Below are 26,569 nucleotides of genomic sequence, written 5' to 3'. Positions count from 1 at the left end.
CTGCTCCCCAGAACCTGGCTGTGGCATCAAGACGCAGGTTTGGGAGCGTGGGAGCACCCAGGTGGGTACCCAGACAGGGACAGCCCTTCAGCTCATTACAGCTCATCTGATTTTTGAGATCTAAATGGGAGCAGAAGGTTTCCCCCGGCTGCCGAGCCATCCTTACCCGCCCCAGCTGGTGACACCCTGCCCTGCACCCCTGGGGCAGGATCTGGCCTCTCCCAGCCACACAACTACATGGTTTTCCCCACGTAGGGCACGGTGGGTCCCTTTTCCCGGTGGGAAACTGAGGCAGGGAGCAGGCAATGACCTGCCAGGTCGGCAGCACAGCCAGGGGAAGGGACTTCGCCCAGTGCTTCAGAGCCAGATTCATCCCCCCAAGCACACACACAGAGACTTCGGCTGCAAAGGTGCAGTAAAAACAGGTCTTAATAGCTGTGCTGTTCTTTGACATTTGGGTTTTACTCGCTGTAGCAAGCGGCACTAATTACTTCTTAGTTACCCAGGCGTCGCAGTGCGACCGGAGCAGGGGGTTTATGCAGTGCCATGGGCTGCTGCTGGGCACTGGGACGTTTCCAGGCCTGGGAAGACCCTGGGGAGGTGTCGGGGCATGGGTGGCCCTGCCTGGACCGGCAGCATCACCCCACGCAGCAGGCAGCTGCCGTGGGCTGAACCGCCGGCGGTGACCCACAGTGTGTCCCCCCGACTGCCGGGAGCACCTCCAGGCTGACAGACTTGGCTCTTTAAAAAACAGGGTGGGGTGAAATAATGGGAGGCTGAAGGTCAGGAATTATTGGGAAAAGCTGGGAAGACTGGGAAAAGGACCAAGCAGGATCGTCGCTACGTCACGGTATAAACCAGAGCTGCACCCACATCTGCAAGAGAGGATGCAGCGTCCATCTCCGGCTCGAACGGGGCACAGAGAAGCTGGAAAAGGCACCGAGAGCAAAAAGGATGTCCCCAAAACTGAATGGCCTTGGGGCGAGGGACGATTACAGACTCTCAGCTGGTTTGCTCTGCGTATTTTCCAGCCGTGGTTCTCTCCCATCCATCCCCCGTTGACGCCGTGGGCCTCAGGCTCCCTTCGCTCAGTGCAGCCATGGCAGGTTTCAGCCGAGAGAGCACACAGTTAATTATCTCCACAAACAACTCGGGGGAAGCAAAGTATTCCCTGGGCCTGTTGCTTCGATGGGATTTCACAGGCGAAGATGTGGAGATGGGGGGGGAAAAAGAGAGCGCTAACTTGGAAGAGAGCAGGTCACATTCTTCTGGGTGTCCTTGGGCATGAAAATGCCCATCCGTAAGGTTCCCAGAAGGACGGTGTCCTCAGTCTGGAGTCTGACTGTGCTGCTGGTGGGACCTTCTCCCCCAGAAACCACAGTGAAAACCCCTCGAATGAGTTGGTGAGATCACAAACACTTGAGGCAACTTGAGGCTTCTCCCTGGGTCTGAGCAACCCCAAAGGCGACACAACTCATGGATGGTGCCCGGGTCCGAAGTCTGCTCAATGCTGGGGTCACCGGAGGTCTTTGGGAGCAGACAGGACTAGTGTCCATCGGCGGTGGCACAGGGAGAGCTGCTTGCCCTGTGGGTCCCTTCCAGCCACCACGGTGTAACTGCGGGTCCTCTGCGACACACGAAAGCCAGTGCAAAAGGACGGGCTTCTGGTTTCAGTTTGCTCATAGATAAATTGAACCTTGTGTCTTAACCTCACGCTTTCAGCAGGTCACACTTCCCCGTGGCATCTAGTCTGGGTTCCTCGTCTCAGATGTCATCCCCCAGCCAATATCCCTCCTGGAGGCCAGCTTTCTCCTGAGCTGCCTTCCATCTACAGTGACATACCCTAATTCTTCATACACATCGCTAAACATCTTGTATTTTCCGTTTAAAGCATGCAAGCCACTGCCTAGGTCAGTTAGTGAGGAGCACCCAGGCTGCACCCCTCCCACAGCAGCAGTGCAGAACAGCTCCTCTCCTCCAAAGCATCCTCAGGCACCTCCGGCGTCGGGTGCCCTCTCTAAGACACTGCAGGGAGTCCCAGTTGTTCTCCCCCTGAAATCCAGGCACGTCTCAGCCCTGGTGTGCAGCTTTTGAACAGTGAAACATCAGTAAACCCTGGTGTTCCCTTGATCCTTGGTGCCTAAAATCACCTTCTCCGAGCCCTTCCCCTGCGGATGCCAGTGCTGCCTTCCTGCTGGGAGGACAAGGGACATTTCAGGAAGGGGCAGCTCGGGAGATGGAGCCGGGGGACAGACCCCCTTCCTGGGCAGGGGTTTCCTGGCTCTGCCCCTCTCCTGCTAGAGCCAGCCGAGGATTTTAAGGTTTTCCTTTTAACGCCTGAACAACCTGTTTGAAAAGCAGAGCCCACACCTTTCCCAGCTGGCTCCCAGTTAGAGGAGATGGGAGAGATCTATGGTCCACATTTGGGTCAGACAGGGGTGTCCTGGATGTCCCTGAGCCACCGAGTCCATCACACGCGGTCCCCTGCTGCAGCTGCCGGCGTGAAACTTGGCACTTGGTCCTCAGCAGCACGAGGGCATCGCTCCTCCGAGTCCCGCTGATTTCCGTGGATGCTGCGGATGCTGATGCCGAGGGGTCCCGAGAAATCCCACCCCAAACCGCAGCCGAATCCCCAGGCCAGACCAGCTGAAGTGCTCAGCCCCGACAGAATCAGTGGCATTTTTTGGATTCAGGCTCAAATTCATGTGAGAAAAACACTCAGGACACCCAACCCGGAGAGATGCATCACCTCGGGGAGGTCTGATGCCACCAGCAGATCTGACCACGGGGGTGCTCCCGGGGACATGAGGCAAAAGGCAGAGCTTGCTATGGCAGTGCAGAGGGATTTTTTTTTTTAAAGGTATGCGGTTCTCAAAAAGGAAAAAAAAGAAGAAAAAAAAGGCCCTGTGTTTGCAGCCAACACATGTAATCTGTTGCAGCCCTTGTCAGACAAAACAGTTTTGCCGTAAGACAGCGATTCCCAGAGGGGAAAGGGGCGAAGTGAAAATACTTTATCAGCTGCGTACATATGTAAAGCGGTACCCTGGTTGAAAAGCAAAGCCTCTTTCCCTTTGAAAGCCGGGAAGGGAGAGACGGGAGGTGATTGCCTGAGAGCGGGGACAGAAATGACACAGGCACAAAGCCGAACACAGCAAACCCCAGGCCTCTCTCCGAAAATATGCTTATCTCCCTATCGACCAAAATAACTACCTAGCTGTGGCGAATATGTATTAAACAAACATACCCAAACAAACCTGAGATGTGACTCAGTTTGGAAAACCCTTAAAATATACGTGTGGTTTTTAATGTACAGAAATTATCATTTAATTCAGACATTAAGAGCAGGTTCTGCCAGAGTCCCCGGGGTCAGCAAGGGAAGTGTCCATCTCCCCATGTTTCTGTGCACCAGGTTGGGCCGTTTCTGAGACGAGGGGAGTCACGTTCCTGCCCGCATTTAAGAGGAGATCCGCCGGCAGACAACGGCTCTTCCTCCCGCTCCAAATTCAAGGTCTGTTTAAAAGGCTGGGAATACCAAGACCTGGATGCGTGGCATAAATCAGCCCTCGGGTTCACAGGACGAGTGGACTCTGCTGGCAACAAGTGTGCTGGCTGCCGAGTCCCCAGCGGAGGCTTCTCCCTCTCCATCCATCAGCGAGAGACCTGAGAAGATGGAAAAAAAAATTAATGCCACGTAGCAGCTCCCTGCCACCGCCGGTGAGACAGCGAGGGGGACTCGAGCACGCTGCTGCCGGGCTGGGGGGGACGCGAAGTGCCCGGCTCCGTCCCAGGCACGGCAGGCTCCTCCAGCGGGACGGAGAGCCCGGGGAGGGGATGAGATGCCGGGGCGCTTCCCATGAATGTGGATGCACACAGGCAGGAGGGAGGTAAGAAATGGGATGGGGGGGAGGAAGCGGAGAAAAGAAAGGAGAGAAGGAGGAGAAGAAAGGGAAGGAGAAGAGGTGGTGGGGGGAGAGGGAAGGAGCACGCGTGCGTGCCCATCTGGGCGATGCATCACATTGAAATTGTCCCGCATTAAAAATTCACCAGCCAGTGAATTTTCAAGGGATTTGTAGTAATTAGATGACAAAATGCTGGCAAATCTCAGGCTTGCCAAAGATGTTACTCAGGGGTCAAAGACTCGACACTTTTGGCTGGGTAATTTGTAAGTGTCAATCACACTCAGCCATCAGAGAGAAAGGAGAGATCTAAGGACTGAATCCTAACGAAGTCCAAGGCTCCTGCCTGCCGCCGCCCCCGCCGCCCCCTCCCGCAGCCGCACTCGCAGCCGGGCGCGGGGGGCTCCAGGCACGGCAGCTGAAACGCAGAGCGGGGTGGGTTTAAAAAAAACCCACGTAACTTCCCAGTTTTCATTTTTCAGCCCCAATTTCTGGTGGGAGGAGCACCCGCCCTGGTTTGCAGCTGCAGGGGGGTGATGTGCCTGTCCCATTTACCCTGCTGGGGACGGGGTGGGGGCAGGACGGCGAGCCCTCCGCAGCCCCGCATCGCTTCTTCTGACGCGTGCTTAAAATTGCTCCTGGGACAGTCTGTCCTCCTGTTTCCCGGGGCTGACACGCTGGGCTGGGTTCGGCCGAAAAGGAAATTAAAACAGCTCCTGCCTGCAATCTGCCTGTTTCTGCCTCCCCATCAGGTGTTACGGAGCCTTTGGAGCCACCAGCACCACCGCATGGGTTGTTTCTGCCTGCCTCGGCTCTGTCAAAATAACCTGGGTTAATTTAGACGCCGGTGGGATGCTCCCAGCCCCGGGGGGTGGCGGGGGCAGCCGAGGGGGTGGCCGTGCCACCGGAGCGGCTGGAGGGGGGTCCCGCTTCGGGCTGAGCCGGTGGAGCCAGCTCGTGCCGCACACCTGCCCAGAGCTTCGGGGAGAAAAGAAATTAAAAGGTTTTCTACTTCATCGGCTTAGAAATCAGACCACAAAATGCAAAATTAAAGCTTTACCCAAAGCGCCACGACAGATCTCGGTCCCGGCCACACACTAAGTCTCTGGCGTGGGGCTCAGGCAGGGCTCAGCGTTGCCGAGGCTCGGCAGGAGGGATGAGGCTGAGGTTAAGCCTGGGCTTTGCTGCCGGGGTTCTTGGGGCAGGGTGGACCACGCAAAGGCAGGGTCTGGTGCCACGGGGATGGCTACCTGGAGACTTAGTGTACAGCCGGGACAGAGATCTCTCGTGGTGCTTTGGGTGAAGCTTTATTTTGCATTTTGTGGTCTGATTTCTAAGCTGATGAGGTAGAAAACCTTTGGACCGATCAGAGGGCAGCACCCGAGCACTTCTCCAGCCCCATCGGCATCAGCGGGATGGCTGCTAACACGGGCTACGCTTAACTCCGAAAAGATTTTAGGTCACCAAACGCAGGAGAGGCAAGAGCACCATTTCCTCTCCATCTCTTATGGCTTATAAAGCTGTCCTCATTACACCTGCTAAATCCCACCTCTGGTTTTGGGCCGTGAGGGACGGTTTAAGCTGTAGAGAAGGGACGGAGGGATGCGGGGGGGCTCCAGCCACCCCCTCTGCAGTGCTGCAGCTGCTGGGGCATTGAGAGCATCTGTCACACCCCAAGGAAAAACATTCTGCACACCCCAAAACCACCTTCCAACACACTTAAATAAGCCAAGTTACGGGGGGGGGGGGGGAAGAAGAAGGTTTGTTTGCTCCGTGCCACCCAGCGTGCTAAATTTTGCGAGTGTCCTCAATCCAGCAGCACGGGGAGGGGAGAGGTGGCGAGGGGCAGCGGAAGGGCAGGAGGAAAATTGCCTTTGGCCAGAGTTGCTGCGGTTTATTTCGAATCCATTGCGACTCCTTGCTGTAGGACAGCGGGACTGTGATATCCGGTAACTCAGCCAAGCGGCAGCATGGTGCTCTCCAGCCATTGCGCTGCCCTATATAAGGGAGCTAAGGGGACTGTAAAAGTGGCTGTAGGTTTCTCCTCAATTTAAAAAGTCATTTAGCAGCTGCAAAACACCGCCTGGCAACAGCCGGCCCTCGGAGGGGCATCCTTCCTTCAGCTACTCATCGGCTGCTTTTTGAGCTTCTATTCTGCGTATTTAAATAGCCCGAATCACAGACCGAGATCTGCAGAGGTGCTCTTCCATTTTTTTTTAATTTATATCAGCTTTATCTAACATCATCTTAAGATGCTGCGAGAGGAAGCAGCAGCTGAGCTGCGGTAGGGAAGGACTCTGAGCCCTCCCGAGCTCCCATTGCTGCTGCTCCCTCTGGCACCCGGCACTTGGGAGCCGTTTCCCAGGAGCAGGGGGTCCCGGGGGCCAACGCCTCCTCCCCATCGGAGCCTGCTTGCCAGCAGATGAAGACCAATAGCCCACCTCACTGCGCCTGAATGCAGCTCCTACCGCTGCCTCGCTTGCTCTTGCAGGAGAAAATTAAACAGCAGGCAAAGCAAAATCTGATTTTCAGTTGCGTGAAAATGAAGAAAACCTTCTTCCCCCCACATCACCTCTCCTGACACACGCTACAGACATCCCTCTTGCTTTCCTACTCTTACTTTCCCCTTGGTAGCAGCGCCGCCTGCAATCGCTGTCCCGGCAGCTTTGCTAAGCCCTGAGCTGGGGACATCTCATGTGGGGACGGGATGACACCGGCTCCGTGCCCTCCGGTCCAGGTGGGCTGCGGGGCAGAAGCGCTGGCAGGACGCACGGGGCCAGGCGTGCTAATGCCCATCAGCCCAGCACGGTCCTGGGGCGGGAAGAGAGAGCTGAGCCTAATTATGTGTCACTAATTACGGACTGTGGAACGTAGGGGTCCGTGCTCCTGCCGGTCCGAGCCTGGCCGCCGCTGCCCAGCGGGGCAGGGGAGGTCGGACGCCGTCCCTTCTCCGGGGTCCTCCCCCGTCGCTGCTCTCCGGTTTCCCCGCTCTCGCGCTGGCACCGCTTTCCTTATTTCACCGATTCAGGTCACACCGTCCACACACCCGCCTCAGCCAACATCTGTTGATAGATCTCTGCCTCTCTTCCTAGCTCCAGTTTGGGGTGAAAGCCTCCCTTATTAGCCAATTTGGATACCCATTTACTGTGAATTACTGAGCTTGATTATTATTCATGAAGGGCTAAGTCTGAAATCTCAAGCCCTGCCATGCGATTTCTCTCCCTCTCCAGTGCATATATTTAGGGAAAACAGGAGGCAGCGTGTCTCAGTCACACACAGCCGTGCTCCAGGGAAAGGAAAGCTGCACGCTGCCTCCTCGCTCTCCTGTTTTATTTCCCGGTGGTGGAAGCTGGAAGGAGGTGGTGGAAGCTGGAAGGTGGTGGTGGAAGCTGGAAGGTGGTGGTGCCAAACACTGGTCACGGTACAACCCTGGGTAAGGTCCAGACATGCTGTAATATTAAGGAGAAGCTCGTGCTCCCCAAATCCCGACCAAATCTCCAGCCAGTGTCCCAGTCAACCGTCCCCAGGGGCAGCTGCAGCCTGGGGCGATGCCAGTTTGCTGCTGTCCCCTTCCATGATGGGGTCCAGCTTCCGGGAGTCACCTCGGCTGAGGCTGAACCTGGCTGATCCGTGGCAATCGCTTACCCAGCGGCAACTCGTCCGATCCCTTAAACACAGTCAGAATATTTTAACGCTGGCTGCAGGGAAGGTAAAGGAGGTTTCTGTGCGAGGCGGGGAAACGATGGGGCAGCAGCAGCGGCATTCCTTTGCTAATCCTTTGGCAGGGGAGAAGCAAATGGGGTTTGCAATTGCAAAAGGCTGGTGGAAGGAGGAAGGGAGACAATTAGGAGCTGAAGAAAAGCAAGCCCCGACTGCCAGTTAGAACAGGAGTTTGCAGCACACCTGCACAACCGGCAGGGAGCCGGGCTGCTCCCGGCAGGGATGCGGGAATGGGCACGGCACACAGCTGCTTCCACCTGTAGGTCTGCACCGTGCTTTGCAAATGGGGAAACTGAGGCAGCGAGGGAAGGTCTCCGCGGGAGAGCATCGCTCCGCCAGCAGCACGCCTGCCTTTGCACTGCTTCAGCCACCTCAAGGGAGCAGCAACTGAAGCACTGGTTTTTTAAAAGCCCAAACCCCTCCTGCGTGTTTCCTGCCACATCTTGCTCAGGAAGACAACTTCAAGCACCTACAGACACCGCACTTACTGCCTCTGCGAGCAGACAAGCAAAGCTGGTAGAGTTGCCAATGCTGACAGGCAGAAAGAAAGGCTTGAGATCCCAGAGCTCCTGCCCAGAGCCGGCAGCTGCCTGCAACGCAGGGGCTGGAAAGCAGCAAGCGTGACACCGGGGGACGTGAGCTCTTCCTGCAGCCCTGGCAAAGGGCCGGCGAACGGCATCTACGGTGCTTGCTGCAAGGAGACAGGCTTGCTTGGCCCTTCAGCGCTTCCCAGAGCCCTGCCCCGTGGGGCACACCTGGGAGGAAGACTTTGCAAAGGCAGGACGGGACTAAAGAGATGAGAAGAGCTGAAATTTGTGATCCAATGCTGTAGGCGGGACCAGTGCAATGGCGATGAAAAGAAACCACTTGCGGCTGGGCAGAGGGACGGGGGCATGTTGTAAGGAGCAGCAATTCAAGCCCACAGCTCGGGAAAACAACAGCTCGCAGAGCGGGATGCTACCTGCCTGTCCACGCCTGCGCCGAGTCCCCTGCCTCCTCCCGTGGGACAGCGAGAAAAACAACACACATCGTGGGCAAGAGTTTTCCAAAGGCGACGAGTCACTCTGAGCAATCAGAGAGGGCACCGCCGCACAGCCTGGCTCTGCGAGCAGCGGGAAGCATCGCTCGGCGGAGACACACAGCCCTGGGAGCGGAGGGACTCGCAGCGCCCAGCAAAACCGGGGCCTGTTGGATATCCTCTCCGCGTTGACCTGCTTGCTGTCCCCTTAAGTAGATAACAGCCCACACAGGCCTCTGGCAACAGGCAGCAATAAAGTAAAGCTAGTTTTACATTAAAACCCGTTAACCCTCTAATTCAGTAAAAAGGCTGCATTTGAATAATATCCTAATCCAATTCCAGAGCCGCCCCGGGGAGCTGGATATGGAGGGTGCCCAGGGAGCAGCCGTAGCCGTCACGGGTCCCGCTGCTGTCCAGCTCTCCGGGGTCTCGCCCTGGACAAAGCCATCACAACCTGGCAAAAGCCCACCCGCTGGGGCAGCAGGCTTCAACCTGGGGTCTGCAGACCCCACGGGGACCCTGCGCCGTGTCCCAGGGATTGCAGAAGACAGGACCGAGTGTAAACTACTGGTTTCAGTTCTCCAACGGGGAGAGCACGTGCCTTGCATGAGCCCAGAGAGAATCCCCAGAGCTCATCTGCTGGAGCCCAAAATAAGCCGTGCAGCCCCCGGGACGGCTGTTATCACCCAGCTCTTGCCCACAGAGCGATAGGCGACGACGCGGCCAGGGGCAGAGGCTTGGAGCGGGCTGCTCATCCCCTCTGCCACCAGCCCAGCCTGGATACAAGGTACCCACCCCAAAAAGGACACCCCGAGCAGATGAGCATTGCACCCTAAAAGTGCCCAGATCTCCCCAGGGAGCACAGGGCAGGCGAGGGGTGATCGGCACACAGGGTGACACCAGCCCTGTGGTGTCAAGAGCCAGCAAAACGAGGGGGCCGGGGCTACAGCTCATCATAGCCTAATTACAGCAATTAGTGTGCGATCATTTGTTATAGATACAACCTCACTGACTAACAGTTACCGCTAAAAGAAACTATTATCACTCCTGAACAAAATAAGCATATTGCGATGGTGTTCAGCTGCAGAAGTACCGCCGGGGTTAAGCACCGGCGGGAGGCTATTTCCCAGGTTTAACTACGTGGACAGTTAAGAGAGTTTGCATTATGTTATCATTAGGATTGTTTCAGATTGGGGAAAAAAAAAAAAGGCAGTGGGGAGTGATGAATTTCCTGCAGACCTACTTAGGCATTCATTTTAATTCAGGGTAATTAGCAGGTATATGCTCGTTTTCAAAAAATTCCTGTTAAACCCTCTGTAATTTTAGGGGCGCAATGTGTGGGATTCTCAATACATAACAAAGAAGTCGAGTCTTTGCTTGTGGAGTAGGAATTAACTCAAACTGTTCTCCAGAGCTGCGATCAGCATTTTCATAATTAATGTACGGGCATATATATCTGTATACACATACACAGCCCCCCCCGCACACATCAAACAGATTTCCTTGATACCAAATTGCCTGAAAAATTAACCAATGTCAAACTGCTCAACAAGATAAGTATCATTAAGGGAAAAAGAAAATCTTCATTATGTTTGAAGGTGCAGAAAAAAAAAACCCAACCCTCATGAATGTTTTCTAGCCTGTTTCCAGACCAGGAAATAACATGTTTTAAAACATATCAAAGGGTTAAATTAATTTTCATTAAAATTTAAATTTGAGAAGGCTCCCTCTCTTCTTTCCTCCCTCCTCCCCCTTTGAACGTTTGACTGGCAACCATTTCATATTTCAATCTCGGCAGAACAAATTGAATTAGATGTTGAAACCAAACTCTGCTCTGTTCTCTAAAGCCTACATGCTCTGCTTGCGCTAATCCTTTTCGTCGCCGCTGCAGACCTCAGAGACGCTCAGCAAGAAACCTGCCCTGCCACAAAAGACAATGAAGGGAGGGGGGGAATAAAACAGGAAAAAAAACCCCAAGAAAACCCAACCGCAACCTGCAACCCTGCAAAGCTTCGCTTAAATCATGCGCTGGGTGACACATGTGCCTGGAAGGGACCCTGCCCGGCTCCTCCGTCCTCTGTGCTGGCCGTCGGCTGCGTTGAGGGCTGAGGGTTGGTCCTTCACGCCCGGGATGGTAAAGCCCCGTTTCCCTGCGGTGACCCCCCTGCGCAGAGCCACGGCGGGACCACTGACGGGTCCTGCTGCTGCCACCCCCCGTGCCAGCGCAGATGGCAAAGGCAGGGGGGAGCAGCAGAGGGAGCGGGGATGGGAACGCCGCTGATCAACGCTGATCAAAAAAAGGAAAAAAAAAAAAAAAAAAGATATTTCCCCCCTCCCTGGTAAGCTCGTCAGCGTTTTGGCTGACCCCCTCTGACAGCACTGCTCCGACATCCATGCCTCAGTTTACCCACCCATCCACCACTCGCAGACGCCCGCCTGCTGCGGAGCAGGGCAGATGCACTGGAGCTGCCCTAAGGGATGAGTGTTCTACACCGCAGCCTTGCAGAGGTCCCAAGGGGGCACCCCTGAATTTTGGGGGTCTGTCCCCTGAGCCTGCAGCCCCAGGTCCTGACAGCAGGAAAACCCGGTGTTGGAGGCCAGGAAGCCGCTCGGAGGCAGCAGCAGGGCTCTTGAGCTGCAGCATGGTTTGGGGGAGCGGCACGGGGTGTTACAGCTCTGGGCGCTGAGCAGCAGCACTCAGCTCCTCCCCGGGGACTGCACGAAGAGCCGGGGAGCCCAGAGCCTGCTGGTGCTGAGCCCCAGGCCCCGTGGGAGGACCGGTTTCAGGGAGAAGGTTTGCTGAGGAGCTGGGACAGGACAAGTCCAAAAGCACGGGGCTTGCCTGGGCTCCGAGCAATGCTGCCTGTCCTGCCCCTCCTGCACCGCTTCATCCCTCCCTACCTCCATCCCTCCCCAGCTCCATCCCTCCCCACCTCCATCCCTCCCCAGCTCCGTCCTTGGGGCTGGCTGCTGGAGAAGGTGTTAACAGCACGTACACCTGGAGGCATCCTTAAATCAGAGCTGCTCCAAGGGAACAAATGTTATCTCGAGGCCCCGGCACTTACTGCAGACGCACTGCATGAAGCAGGCAGTTATTTAACCCAACTCGGATTATTCCTGCGGTCACGTAAGCACCTTCCCTTTCATCAGCAGGGCCCCGGCACTGTGCTCGTGCCCGGCGCTTGCAGCGGCCCGGGAAGGCAGACGTATTAGCAGGGTTATTGGTCGGCTCCAGGCCCAGATGCGCTCGCTATTCAGGCGGCCAGCGGTGTTGTGGGTTGAACAAAAGTCTGGTAATAAGTAAGGTTATGAGCTTCCCACTGCTAGGTGTATCGGGTACCGCCTCGCAGCAATAGGCAGATATTGCCGAGAGGAAAACAGCCTCTTCCGCAGTAATGTGCATCGCACACACAAACACACTCCAGCGAGCGCAGGGCGGCTTCCCAGCGCTGATACATGGAGGACAGGCCCGGCTCCCCCCCAGCACGGTGGGCTCAGCACCACTTTGGGTGCGTGCATCGCGCAGCCCTAGCAGCACCCCAAAAACCACGGGGCCCCTAGGCCACTTGGATGAGATTTAGGAACCGGCGTCATTTCTGTGGTTGTAAAAATGGAAGCCAGAACGTGTCAAAATCATTCCCTTGGCGGTGCTGAGCAAATACAGCCTTGCTGGAGAAAGCGGCGCAGGGACCTTCTCCCCAGCGCCACAGATTTGTCAACCCGGCGCCCCAAGCCACCTCCCTGCGGGCAGCGTGCCAGCGAGATGCTTGTCTCTCTCGGCCCTGCATGAGTTTCTCAGCACAGGACGGGGTTTCATCACAGTGGAGGTGGGCTGTTTGCCCATTTTACACCAGCAGAGTCCATTTACACCAGCAGAGACCCTCAGTGGATGGAAAAAGAGGGACAGGGTGCAGTTCAAAGGAACCAAGAAGCCTCGCTGGAGATTTATTGCACTTCTCTGGATGCTGTGGCTGGTGAACAGGTTTCCTACCAGCGATCCAGGGTTTTCACCATGGCCACAAACATACGCAAAGGAGATCCATGAGCCTGTCTTACTTCTCTTGAACCCACGCACGGTTTGCTAGGCAGTCTCAAAAGGAGGTGGGGGGCTGGCTGAACCGCACAGTGTTTGACCGCGGGGAGTTATTTGTTCCTGGCTCCCTCCTGCCAACCTCTGCCATCCTGTACTCTCCAGCCTCTAGAGATGCTACTCCAAGAAGACACAAGCCAAGGAGGAGTGATACCAGCCAGGACTCAAGACGACATGAACTAGACCTCGGGGTGCATGCTGGCCTAGGAGGGAGCGAAGCCGTGGAGGTCATGGGTGCTGGCAGGGAAAAGGCCTTTGCCAAACTATCTGTTTTGTGGTGGCAGCTGCAGGTTGGTTTCCAAACAGGCGCTTTTGTTTTTGGCAGCCCATCTGTTCTCCCCCAACCACAGTGAGGGCCAATTCGCGACTCGACAGCGATTTCTGCTGCAACAGCAATTCTGCTGGCTTCCCTTGCAGGAAAGCAAACACACTGGGGAGCACACAGAAACACAAGCAGTGCATGCACTCACTTCAACACGGAGCCTAAACCGAGCCCAAATCTGGGCTGTACCCCCTGAGACCACGGCTACGAGCCTGCAGGGTGACAGGGAGGAGAGGCAGGGGGTGGGACCCCAGCTCGGAGGCTGCCCAGCCTTTGCAATGCCACCGTCTCCTCCTCCTGGCACTGCCGACCCTGTGGCAGCCCAAGGCATTTTGACCTTTAGGGCCAGCTGGTACCTCGGTACCCACCTCATCGGATGCCAGGCAGCTGCTAGATGGCCTCGTCTTTGTTGCTCTCCTCCTCTTCCAGATGCTCCAGGATTTCATTCAAAACCTCCGATCGTTTTCTCTTCTTTGGGGAGTCTGTCCAGGCCCGGGTGGTAGCGAAAGGGATGTGGGAGAAGAAGAAAAGTAAAGATTACAACCCGGGCCCACACACAACCGCCTCCAGCTCTTCTCCTGCTACCTCTAGCCCCCTCATCCCCCTCCTGGGTACAGCCCCTCAACTATCATTTACTTCTCACCAGCCAGGCCCTGGCAGAGCACCATGGCTGGGGTGTGACTCCATAGCTGCCACCCGCGCTTTGGTTCACAGGCTTTGCTGGAAGCAAATGGCCCCAGCACCCAAACAGGCTCATTGGTGATGCTGACCCTTCTTGTTGACCCCAATTCACCCATCTGCTGTCCAAGAGTGATCGCGAGATCAACCTGGGCACCAGCCTTGGTTCAAGAAGGCTCTTGGCAGGACACAGACCCACCAACATCCTTGCTGAGACGTAAGATTGCTGCCTGGCCCTGCCGCCCAGCCTGCCTCTCCCACCTCAGCTGGCAATGGGTGAAGGCGAGAGCCTGGCTCTCCCCTGAGAGCTGGGCAAGGACGTCCCTGCTTCGCTTCTCCTGCCCTACACCGACAGCACTCTCCTGTGGCCCTCCCCAGCATCATCACGCTCCCGAAAATGCCGTGGGGCGCAGCGCCGTGCAGGCATCCCTCGCCGCAGATGCTACAGCCTGCAGGAGGGCGAGAAACCCCCGGGGGCTGCCAGCATCGGAGCGAGCATCCCAACCTTGCATCAGCGCCCGGTGCCGGGGTGACAAAGCCATTTGGTCCCTGTGCCGAGGCCGACGTGGGCGCTGCTTCCTCTCCGCCGGGCAAGAAGTGCCCTCTCGGCAGGAGCCGCGGCACAGCCCCCTCTCCCCCTGCTCGCTCCCCAGCCAGCGGCTCTCGCTTGCGAGCAGCACATGGAGAACAGCTGTTTAAATCCTGCTTTCAGACATCAAAAGCCTCGCTGGGTTTCTCAAACAAACAAACATACCATAGGACTAAAGAAAAGGTGTAAAATAAATAAATGGAACAAGCTGTGCATTTTCTTTTAGTATTACAGCTGCTGCGGGAGATAAACAACAAGTAAATGTCACAAAACATCAATACAGAAGAAATTAACCTGACAAAAGCTCACATCCCCCCCTCCGCCTCCCCCCCAACTCCCAACAATTTTGCGTTTCTGGAGTTCCCATCTAATGATTTTATTTTTCAATTAATTCCTTGACAGAGTGCCAGAACCCGCCTCCCTCCCCGCCGGGGGCTGCAGGGACGGGCAGGGGGACGGGGGTGCCGGCGGCCCCCACTCCCCTCCCGGTGCCCGCCCCGCCGAGCTCGGGGGAGCCGAGGGGGACCACAAGGTGCCACCCTGAGCCCCTCCAGCAGCTCAGCCCAGCTCAATCATCCAAAGGCACAAGGGACAACCCACCCCGGAGGAAGGTGCCAGCTCAGCACTTCTCCCTCCCCTTTACTCTGCCCTCCCAGCTCCCGCTCCCCCGGCCAGCCTCGCGCTCGGGGCTCGGGAACGGCACCAAACGTGGTCTCGGCTCCCAAATCCACAGCAGGGAAGAGCGTGTCCCCCACCTGCCACCCCTTCCCCACCAGACCCCAACGTGCCCCACGCGGAGAGCCCGCACGGAGGCGACGACGGGGGTTGCACGGAGGAGGGGATGCTGGATGTGGGATGCTCGATGCGGGGTGCCGTGTGCTAAGAGAGCGTCCCTAAGCAATGCGACGCAGCCAGGGACCTGCCGCGGCACGGGCGGTGGGCTGGCAGGGCAAACAGCCCCCACCGCCTGCTCCAGATTCACCGGCGCAGCCACGGGGCTGCTGGGGAGCACTGGGAGCATCCCCCATCCGCCTAACAAGAAGGAAAAGGGGGAAAAAAAAAACCCCGGGAGGGTGGGGAAGCGAATTGGTTCGACTTCCGTTCTGCCGCTCCAAGCTGGTTAAGGTTTGCCCGCTAACGATCCCATTTGCTTCCTTTAAACAATAGCCAAAGCCGGCGGGGGTGGGCCGAGAGGGGGATTACCACGGGATTAGAACGTGGCAGGGTTGCGGATGCCACGCTAATCCTGCAGGGTTTTACTCTCCGGCTACGGCATGTGTTTGCATTAGTTACAGATGCTCTCAAAAAAAAATTTTTTTTTTCAAAAAAAAAAGAGAAAAAGAAGAAAGGAGAAAAAAGGGAGCCCAAAAGGCTGGGAGGTGAGGGCGAGCGCAGCGGGTCTGTGATGCAGCTGAGAGGTAAAAGGAGCAGCCTGGGGGTCTGCGGCCAACGGAGGAGCAACCTGGGAAAGGTGATGGGGACAGGGACGGGGAAGACTCTTCCCACCCCGCCGGGGAGGGCACAGAGATCGGATCCAGGGGGGAGTATGCCTTCCTCTGCAAACCCCGTGCTTCCCGCAAACAGCTGTAAATAAGCAGGGGCGAGCAGCAGTGGGGCTCCGCTGCTTCGCACCCACCCACAGCCCTTTGCTGAGACCGGGGGTCTCGCTGGAAACGCTCTCACCACTGAAATACAAGCCAGACCCCCTCCTCATGCATCTCTCTCTCATTCGCCAGCCCCGCAGCCTCCGCATCCCTTCTTTCCACTCCATCCTTCCTATAAAAAAACCCCCACAAGTCATTCCTTCCCCTTCCTGCGTCTCATGCAAAATTCCCCATCTGTCAATTTAATTCTTTGATCGATGGGAAAGAGCAGGAAAAAACGGCCCGGCACAGCTGGCTTCCCAAGTTAGCCCTGGCAGGATACCGCCAGCCCCGCTGGTGACGGCTGAGTGCAATGTTTGTGAAGCGCAGAGAACACAAGTCAATAGTAATTTAGCTGGATTGGGAGCAAGTACCTTCCCTGCACGGACTGCGAGCTCCCGGGAGAGAGGGAGCGCGCGCACGCTGAGGGTATTGCTGCCTTGCTCGCAAATCTTCCCCCAGCGAGGCTTGCCAGAATGGAGCCGCACCGGCAACCATCGCCCTGTGCCGGGCAAGCGAGGGAAGAAAAGGGGGATCGAGCTGTTCCCAGACCTTTTGTGGGCTGCAGCTATGTGATGGCGGGGGTGCAGGAGATGTGCAGGTCTGCACCGGGGCTCTGGATGCGACCCCACACCGCTCCCTCCTGCGCAGGGCACAGATCCAGATCTGCCCCTCGCCCCAGGGCTGGTAAATTCAGCTGCAGGGCATTGGGATCCCTTCGTGCCTGTTTTGGCAGAGCCAAAATATTCTCCCTGCTGGTTTCAAAGACGTCAGTGATCCTTGTTTTCCAAAGGGAGGATCCCCCTCCCCAAATGAGGGCCAAGATGCTGCTGGTGCCAGGGTTTGTGCATCCCTTGCTGCCCTGATGTAGTGTTTGCCGTGACCCTGCTCCACGTTTGGGCTGGATTAGAGGCCCCAAGGCCAACCACTGGCCAACCTTTCCGTGGCTTCTCCTTACCACGTCACAGCAGATAAATCTCTTTATCCACAGCAACATCACATCCTCCCCTGTAGCTGGCCAAGCTCGCAGCAGCAGGTCCCACAGATTAATAATGCATGCAATTAAAACTCAAAGAAAATGTGGTGGTTTCCCCCCCCCCCCCCCTAATATAAGACCCTCCTGCCTCAGGACGAAGAGAAGGTACACTCAGAAATGAGCAAAAAGACTTAAACCTCTTACAGACTGTGCTCGGAGGCAGGAGGGCAAGCACAGGGCATAGTGCTGCAGTCCCAGCCGGCAGGGCTGGGCCACGGCTTCACTCCTGCCAGCATTACTGAAACCATCTCTGGCAGCTGGTGACCACTTCTGGGGTCCTCACTTTCTCCCGGAACATTACAAAGACTCAGAACAAGCCATAAAGAATGAGCTGAAACTACACGAAATGGGAAGGAAGCCTATTCCATTTTATTGCATCTATTAGACCTATTGAAAAGATGGCTCAGAAGTGGCTTGATTGCCATGACAAACGCCTGCACGGAGAAAAGATTTAGGAGACTAGACCTCTCTTTAACCTAACAGATAACAGCAGAGTGAGAGCTGGGAACTGGAAGCTAAATCTCTATAAATGGTGTCTAAAAATAAGGTGCCTAATTGTAGCAGAGAGAAGTCAGTGGTAGGACGTGTCTCTTGCCGCCCAGGTCTGGACTTCACAAAGTATTTCCTTAGTGAGACCAAAATGATGGGGCTGACACTGGAGCTGCTGGGTGAGCGGTTTTGGCCGCTGCTACTCAAGACACCAGCCTGAAAGATCAAGGTGGCTCTTTCAAAGCTGGAGATGCAGAAATCTGCTGTGATGGCAGCGAGACAGAGCAGGAGGAACTCACTGCTCAAGTCAAACTCGCCATCAAACCCAGGGGAGTGCAGGTCCCCGTCTTGTCCCACCGGACCTGGGTGATAAGAACCCCCCAGGCCTTACGGCAATGTTCTCACCCTCTGCAGCCTCTCCTACACACAGATCCACCACATGCTAACTGTGGAAACACCTATGCATCACTGCTGTGCCCACAGCAAACCAAAAACTGCATAGAAAAGAGGAAATGAAGAAAGAGGAAAAGAAGAAAAAGACGGAGCTTTTCAAAATACTTAAATTCCAATTGCATAAAACTTGGGAGAAATGTGTCTGAAAGCCCCGTGAGATGGGCAGTCTCAGTCCTTTGTCCTGCTTTAACACTTTCACCTCTTCTGGTACGTGCGAAGTCCTCAGCACGCTCCCTGGCTGCTTTTATTTCTGTGGAATAACCAGGAAAAGGGCCAGGAGTACAGGGGCCACGTGTCACCCTGTACCGACGGCACAGCACTGCCAACACAGCTCGACACAAACACACAGCGCTGCTACAGCAAGACCAGCCTCTCCAAACAGCACAGGTCGCTTGTGGTGCGGGAGGTCTCCACGTTCAAAAGGATCACAGAAGACTTTCAGAGAAAGAAAAAAAAGAAAAAGACTCTCCCATGGGATGGAAATGCTCAACCCTGCAAAGGAATTTAGGGCAGGAAACAAGGAATAAGCTAAGTTGGAGGGTGGGGTAAGTCCCACCCCATCCACCGCACCGTGCCCTTTGAAGGCCTCCGCGTCCTGCTTCTCAGACACTGCTGGCTGGGCTTGGCTCGGGGAGCAATGCGAGGACAGCAGCAGCAGCGGCTTTTGGTGGCAAAGAGCAGCTGAAGACACCAGGGACCTCGGTCCTGACTCTGTTTCCTGAGCCTTGAAGACTCAAAATTATCTTTTCTCTCCCATTCCCAGCTCGGTCCCTTCCTACCTGGAGATAAGGGACCAGAGGGGCCTGACCGCTGCAGCCTGCAAAGCTGGGGGAAGACCCCCACAAGTCGCCCAAACTGAGGTGCGAGAGGAAAACTCACAGGGACATCCATGAACAGCACAGGGATGTCCGAGCTGCTCCTGAGCCTTGTGGGGAGAGGAGGGAAGGGGGGGGAAATGGGTATCAGTAGGAAAAAGCAAGCTTGGTTTCTGGTCGACAGAATCCAGTCTGCATCACCAGTGAAACGAGATGCGCGGTCTCAGGCCGGCTGTTCGGTAGGCTGAAGGGGCGGGGAGGATCCGAGGCAGGGTGGCAATGCTGCGCGTGCTCTGCGTCCTCTCCACCCCGGCTCCACGTGGGAAGATCGGCCTCCAGCTCCACCGGGGAGGAAACGCGAAGGAGCATCCCAACGGGGGCTGAAGGCCAAGTGGTAGCTGCAGTTTTTCCCTCTTTATCGCTATCGCTTTCTGCACACCCACAGCAAAAGGGACAGCGCGCAGCTCCCTCCCCTCCTCGGGGCCGATGGGCATCACGGCCAGAAGCCCACCTCGAAATCAGGAGAGGGCACTTCCCAGAGAAATAAAACCCCACCCGTGAAACTCCAGCCTGCCAGTGCGGTGCGGAGAGGCTGAGACCCGGTCCCAGGCAGCAGCCAGCTCCCGGTGCCCGCTACTGTGCCCCAGATGGGCTTTGTTATGGAGATCCGCTTCTGGCAGACCCCGCTCTGCCGCAGGATTAGCTACCAGCAGTTTTGCAGCGGAGGACGCGTGTGTGCACCAGACAGGGCTGAAGTCACTGGATGTTATTTCTCTCCCCTCGAGATGGGCTGGAGCGCAGCGATGACTACCGCCTTCAATCACATTTTCAGTCCCTAAAGATGGGGAGTGACAACCTCGCTCCTGTTTTTCAGCCAAGCCCCCGGAGCCCCCACAGCTCCAAGGCTGCATCCCTCCTGGGACGTGAAAGCGCTCTTCTGCCGCTCTCCCAGAGTCCCCACCTCGGTGAGGAAGACCTCGGACAAGCAGGCTGGAGCAAACGCAGACAGAAATTGGGGAGCAAGCTGAGCCTGGGGGAAACAGGGAAGCGATAGAGCTCGCAGGCAGTAGCCAGCATCTGCTGCAAGTCTGCAGCTACCGTAAAGCCAAGACTATTTTTTTCCCCCTAGACTGAGCAGATTAGAAAGGGAGAAAGGAGATCCGGAATATAAAATGGGGTGTGTGAAACATCACACCTGCTGCCTTCTCCACCTGGGTGGAGACTCACATTACCGTGATCAAGCATGACGAGTCCCCCCTCCAGCGCTGGGTTCTGGGTGGGCACATCCATCCTCCAGCCGTGCCCACCCTCCCTGCTGCCTCACGCATGCCCCCAGCAGCACAGCTCTGCGCCCAGGCTATTACACACACCTAGACACCGCTGTGCTCCTTTTGGTCTCCTTTTTGGCACCACGTTGGAGATCAGCTCGTGGCTCCCAGCACATCTCCCTTCGCTCCACACCTCTCCAGTCATATCCACCCTCAGCCCTTCCGCCACCAAACTGCAGCCTCCCCAGCCTGTAATAATCAGCGCTGTGCACACTGTTTCACGAACACGGGGCCAGGTCCTGCTGGAGTCAGGCTTGCTAAATAAGCGAGGTTTGCTGCTCTTCCATCGCCGGGGACTGCGACGTGCAGCGCCAGAACTGCTTATGCCAACCCCCCGGGCGATGGGCATGTGCACGATGGAGAGGGGAGGCTGGGAGGGGATGCAGGAGGAAGAGCATTGATCTCCAGCTTAGTCCTCCAGCCCAGGGGAGCCCTTCCTACATAAATATTTGCCAAGCAATGCATTTGTGCCTGTCGATGGCTGTCAATAGAGCCTGCAGTGCTGTTATCTACGGAGCTGCCATTCTCGGGAACCCGATCCAAACAGCCCTCTCTGCATCTCAACTGATGGCCAAATTATTTGTCCTTTTTAGTCTGTGTGCTGCGTGCACAGAGCCTATCCTCAACTACAGAGCACCCTGGGGTGCAGGTGGACGGAGCAAAAGCATTGCAGCTGGCAGGTGGCATCGAGGTGCCGCGGCAGTGCCAGCACACGGAGAGTTAACCGGCTCACATGCAGACAGAGAGCTGTCAGACAAAGCCGTGGCCTGGATGCCTCCTGCTTCCCCCTGCATCGTCAGGCTCCAGCACCTACCTGCTAGCTCCGGCAAGCCGGCAGCGGCGGGGAAAGGGCTGGCATGGACTGGCAGCGTGTGCCAGATGGGACGGTGCCAGCCGGGGCTGTATGGATGGGCCAGAAGGATGCTGCTACGTTACCGTGGAAATGGTCTGCCGTTTTCCGTCTCAGGGCCTCCACCGTCTCCTCTGTATCTGCCCACTCCAAGACCAGCCTCCGGCCGTACAAATGCGTGCTGTGGCACAGGGCGTTGAATGCTTTCTGCAGAATTAAAAGCAAAAAAAACAATCAGGGAGAAAATAAAAACAGGCTCACATGAGGAAAAGCAAAGATGTCCTTCCCTCTGCCCTGAATCTGAAAGGCCGCCAGAGAACATCCTACTTTGAGCACTTTGCTCTGATGGGGCAAGATTCATCTCCATCAGTGGCTTTGACTCAATCATTTATCTTCTACATACTTGCAGCAGAGCAAATACCCATCACCATTCCTGCAAGCTGCTCGCGAGGGAGCAGGCTGAAATCCAGCACAGCGAGCAGCTCAAGGTTGGCTGCAGCCTTGCATCGCCCTGGGACCACACCTGAGCGGGGAAAGCTGCAGCCTGGAAAGGCTGCCGAGACTTGGGGCAGCACCAGGTGGGTCAACTGCAAACCAGGGCAGCGCAGCAGCGCTGGGTTAGCACGGGCAGAGCAACCTCGCGACTCTCCACCCACCCTGTTCTCCGCAGTAAAGCACAGCTCAAATGTGAGTCGAGAGGTTGCTTTCTGCTCAGGGCCAATAAGTTTGAAGAAGCACGAGCTCGCTGGGGAAAGCTGCCTTCCTCTTGCCAACTGTTTGGTGATGTTGGCCACGGTGGCAGCGAATGTGGCAGAGCCAGAAGCCAATGCAGAAGTCCTCTTCTCTTTTTGCCTATGGTAGTTTGCTATGTTATAGAAATCCAGAGGTTTCCTCATTGTTAGATCCTGCTTAATAACATCCATACAGCTATAATCTCTTGCTGATGTTGAATACAAGTGTGCTGGTCAGCAGAGTAGCTCAGACGGCTTTCTATGCCTGTAGGCAACCAGGAGGCATTCAGGAGACAGCGATTCCATCCAGGGAAGGTTGACTTTGCCTTTATTTCCCACAGACTTTCAAGGAAATTCAGGGCTGAGCAGGATTGGGCCCATAATGCAAATACACAAACACGCTGGTCAAATATTTTCACCCCAGGGGCCCATAAAGTGCTCCACAGCAATGTGACACATGGCTGGGCACAGAGGTAGAGAAAAGGAGCCCAAAATGCTCTTTTAAAAACCCCAGCTAAGGCTGGGATTAAGTCAGGTTATAAGCTCTGCAAACTTGCATCCCTGGAACAAACACAGCAGCTGTAGGACCAGAGAAACACATCCCGCTGTCCAACAGGGATGCGTCCTCCCATCTGGAGGTCCCCAAAACAGCACCAAAGTTGTCCTGGGGAAGCCCAGACCTCTCCTCTGAGCCGTTTGCTAAATGGCAATTTTGAACCCCTGCGGTTGTCCCCGAAGGTCACGTCTCTGGGCAGAGGGGCTCTTCCTGCAAAGAGGCTCTGGCTGCCCACGACTGCTCCTCGGCAGCCAGGACCCTGCCTGAGCTGCTGGGTGATGAAAGTAAACCCCCCCCCCATTTCCAGTGGCCAGCACTCAGTAACCTGCGTTCCCCCCTCCTTCCGACTCGTTTTCACTCATATAATTCTCATTCATTATAAAAAAGAGAAATAAGGAGCACCAGCTCCACAGCATCGCTGAGACTCCCCACCGTCCCACCCTCGCCAGCTCCGCGGGGCTGACCCCGGCAGGGCGGGGTGCCTCCTTTTCGGGGGGTGCATTCCCCTCTCAAGTGCTGCAAGCCTGGCTGGTGCTTTTGCAGCTACAGCTGTTTTTATTTGCTGCTGCTGTTGTTTTAAAGGCCTATTTTCACTTGGAATGGTATCCAATTAGCAGAGCAATGTGTTGGCTTAAATAAACACTCGGGGGGAGGTGGCAGTAGGGAGTTGTGATGGCTGTTTATGTTGGCACAAAGAGCCATTTCCAAAGCCTGGCAAACAACTGCAGCTCTAATCGCCGGCTCTCATTTGTTAATTTATACTTTTTAATTTCTCACTTCCCGCAGCACAAGGAAGAGGAAGGTTGGAAGACAGGATACGGCCCCAGCAACCTCGCTGCGCCCCGCAGCAGGTCAGGGTGGAAGGTGGACCATGCCGAATGTGCCCACGGTCGTGGTGCAAAGTGCAGCGCTTGGTAGGCTCTCGTCCTCAAAGCAGCTTGCTCTGCCACGTCCTCCTCGTTGCAGGATTGCTTCCATGCCCGGTCCGGGATGAGGCATCCTCTAGATTTGCAGGGAGCACTGGGAAAGGTCATGGAGCAAGAGGGAAGGCAGATGCTGCCATCAAGTTGTGTTGCATGAAAGAACCCTGCTGGGAGAGACACATCTGCCAGCAGCCTGGTGACACTGGCCCTTCCCAGCCAAACGCACTCCCAAAATGAGCTGTTTCTGAAGCAAAGCTTGGGGTGCAGAGGCGAGATCGCAGGGACCCTCCCAGCCCACTGCTGCTCCTGCCCACGCGGAAAAGGGCGTGTTGGGACCTTGTGGTCCCGTCTTAAATAAGAAGGCCCCGTCTTCCAGATGGGCTCCCGGAGCTGGGGCTGCAGAAGAGAAGCCGTGCATTTCAGGTGAAAAACAACTGGATGTCACTTCATTTGGAAACCAGCTAAAAAACCAAAACTTAGCTCTTCATTGCCCTGAGAGTAATTAAGACTTTTTCAGGGAAAAAAGGAGAAGCCACCGATGATTTAAAAGACAAAGGGATGAAGGGGAGAAATGCCATCCCCATACATCCGCATTGCTGGAAATCTTCCAGTGAGAGGATGAAATTTGCCACTGCTGCTATTCCAAATGAAAAGATAGGTAGGGAAAAAATACATTTGAATTACATGAGAAATATGAAATGAGGACAAGCAGACTGGCTTTCAAAGAAAGCAGGGCTGGAGACAGGAGCTATTCTCAGGGTGCGGCTCCTCCACCCGAATGTCTGCCTTCCCAGGACACCTCCTTTGAAAACCAAAGCATTGGATGGCCAGAGGCTCATTTAGTTGTATCCAAACTCGGGATGAAGAGAGGCATGGTGTCCACTCATCTGAGAGAGAGACTCACGGAAAAGACCTCTAATTACCATGGCTTCACATCATCCTACGCCTTTAAGAAAAGGGGAGCCTCCACCACACAAGGCTCAGTATCCTTAAATGCCAAAAAAGGATTTAATTAAACCCACTGCCAGGTAACACCAAAAGCTGAAGAGCCCTGGCAAACCTCCTTGCAGGTCTCTTTTGCTTTTCAAATGCTTTAGGGGTTGCACAAAAATCCTATGGCGCTCTCCCACTAGAAAATAGGATGCGAGTATGCTTAAAAATGTCATTTTTGAACCCTCCCCATTATGATTTTGCAGAGTTTGGTTTGAGCTTAATGTCACGGCTCAGAGCGGCAGGATTGCGTCGCTAGCTCTGAATACAGCTTGGGCAGGGCTAGTGCCCAGGCGGCAGATGGACACACAAACGGAGGAGGGAAAAGTGGAGAGAGGAAGGGGAGAAGCCCCCAACAACAGCTTAAAAATGTTTGTGGGATTCAGAAAGGGAATTTCAAAACTAAGGGCTGGCCGATAAACTCACACGAAGCCTGGGCCGCCAGGACAAGCCAGGCACTGCTCTGGAGCAGAGCCTGCTGGGCCAGGGTGCTGGAAAGGCAGAGATCAAGAGACCACCATTGCGTTCGTCATCCCCGAGTGCTATGGCTCCATCCCTAAACGTCGTATTAATTTGGAGGACAGTGCTGTTCTGCCTATAGATTCCTCCTTGCCCTGTTAAACACTCAAGCTGAAGAGTCTCTGGGCTGGAGCCATTAGAGGGACAAAGGGTCAACAACATTAGGAGACTGATAAATTTCCCTTCCTCGCAAGAACCAGTCCCAACTGAGGATGCTCTCTGTGATGCCAGTTGCACACAAGGATTTTTCCTTCCGTGTGCGTGCATTTTTAAAGGGTTGACTGTCTTTCCCGAATGGGCAATTTCTATTTGGAGACCAGATGTATTTTTATATCGACGGGGAGAAAAGCGGAAACTCGGCTTCCAGTTAATAGTTCAAAAATAAAAACAATCCCACAACAATTCTGCACAGGGAACGTCAGGAAACATGTCAAATGCTTAATGCTTCCTTAATTGGAATTAATTTGTTATTGCCAGAGGATCAAAGTTCCCCTTCTCATCCCCCAACTTCCATGCACGCCCAGCTAGTGGTCAGCTGGCACTGGAGATTTAAAACCAAAGGCTTGACCAGCGGGTATGCAAACCCTCTGTGAATATTACTTTGTCCCTCCCAGTGCTGTCTTTGACATGGGTTCCTCCCCGTTTCCTGGCTTCGCATGTGTGCATGCTGTGATCTGTTAAATGCTCGTGACATAGAAGAGAGAGGGCTGCTAATTTCATCTGATGGTAGTGTAACACTCCCAGTCGAGGTCCATCCATCACCCTGGGAGCCGTCAAATGACCCAAGAGACAGCCTCGGCTGCAGACGTCACCGTGGGAAAGCCAGGCATGAGACTGGGGCTCTGAAGGACGAGCATCTCCGTCGCTGAAGGAGAAGATGCTGCCCCCAGCAGCGTCCCGTGCCCTGCCTGGGCATCACCTCCCCTGCAGGCAGGGCTGCCTGACGAGTGCGGCTCGGGCGCTCACCCCTCCACAACAGCACCTTTTGTCAGGGCTGGCTCTCCTCGAGCGGGTGGCAGAGCATCAGGGGAGGCCGAGGGGATGAAACCCCGCCCGGCAGGACAGGTCTGCGGGCACAGCATCGGGGAGTTTGGAGAGGGAGCCCCACATCTCTGTCCTGGCTTTGGAAAATCTCTGCACGCGCTCCCACAGTGGCCGTGATTGCTCAGAGAAGAAGACAAATACGGGAGGTCACAGGCTTTAAATGTCCAACAAAGCCACCCTAATTATTCTATTACAAAACCATCATGTTTTATAAGATGCTTATAAGCGATTGCCAGATTACCACTCTGAGCAAAAACGTCATTGACAGTCACAGCTATTCAGCCCAGAGGTCTCCAGGCCCACTCCCCTCCTCTCTCATTTCACTTAGCAATAAACTCTAAGCCAATTATGTCCGTGTTTACAATATTCAGGATCCTATTCATCAATACACAGCGCATCCTTTTCCAGACGGCCAATGGAGTGTACTTGATGTGCCACTTGTGAGACAATTAAATCCCTCAAAGAGACGAGGGTCGGGAAAAAAAAAAAAAAGAAGGAAGAAGAGCTGCTTTGCCGGAAAAGAAGAAAAACCCCCTGAGCGATCTTCCGTAGGGTGGCTCGCTCCCCGCACGCTCCCCTCCCATGGCCTCTGCGAGCTTTGGGAGCGGTGCCCCGAGCAAGCGCCCTGCCCGGCTCTCTCCCCTCCAGCTGCCTGCCGGCACGCACAGCGATAGACGGGTTTCCTACTGTTGAGCTCTCTATTTGTCCAGTGCAGCTGGAATCAGCCACCGGGTCCCCAAGGGGCTGAAGAGGGACTGGACGCAGACACTGAGCCTGTGCCCTGTTTCCTCCAGAAACCAAGCAGAAAAGCAGGTGCTCTCTCATTCACCCCCAAACTGAGCAGCAGTAAAGAACCAGCCAGGTCACTGTATGCACCTT

General features: G+C 55.4%; 1 protein-coding gene across 1 annotated transcript in view; it reads right to left on the bottom strand.

The window, feature by feature from the left end:
• Window positions 1-3,266: 3,266 nt before the first annotated feature.
• The window catches only part of RBM19 (RNA binding motif protein 19), a 73,539-nt gene continuing 50,236 nt past the window's right edge, over window positions 3,267-26,569 (bottom strand). Inside the window, exons 23-25 of the mRNA XM_072880396.1 lie at window positions 21,014-21,134; window positions 13,415-13,528; window positions 3,267-3,660 (exon numbers count right to left, since the gene is read on the bottom strand). Coding sequence (XP_072736497.1) covers window positions 13,437-13,528; window positions 21,014-21,134 — 213 coding nt within the window. The 3' untranslated portion in view covers window positions 3,267-3,660; window positions 13,415-13,436. The remainder of the gene's footprint in view (window positions 3,661-13,414; window positions 13,529-21,013; window positions 21,135-26,569) is intronic.

This window comes from Ciconia boyciana, chromosome 15, assembly GCF_034638445.1.
Source record: "Ciconia boyciana chromosome 15, ASM3463844v1, whole genome shotgun sequence".
Taxonomy (NCBI): Eukaryota; Metazoa; Chordata; class Aves; order Ciconiiformes; family Ciconiidae; genus Ciconia; species Ciconia boyciana.
This window is presented reverse-complemented; position numbering and strand designations above follow the sequence as displayed.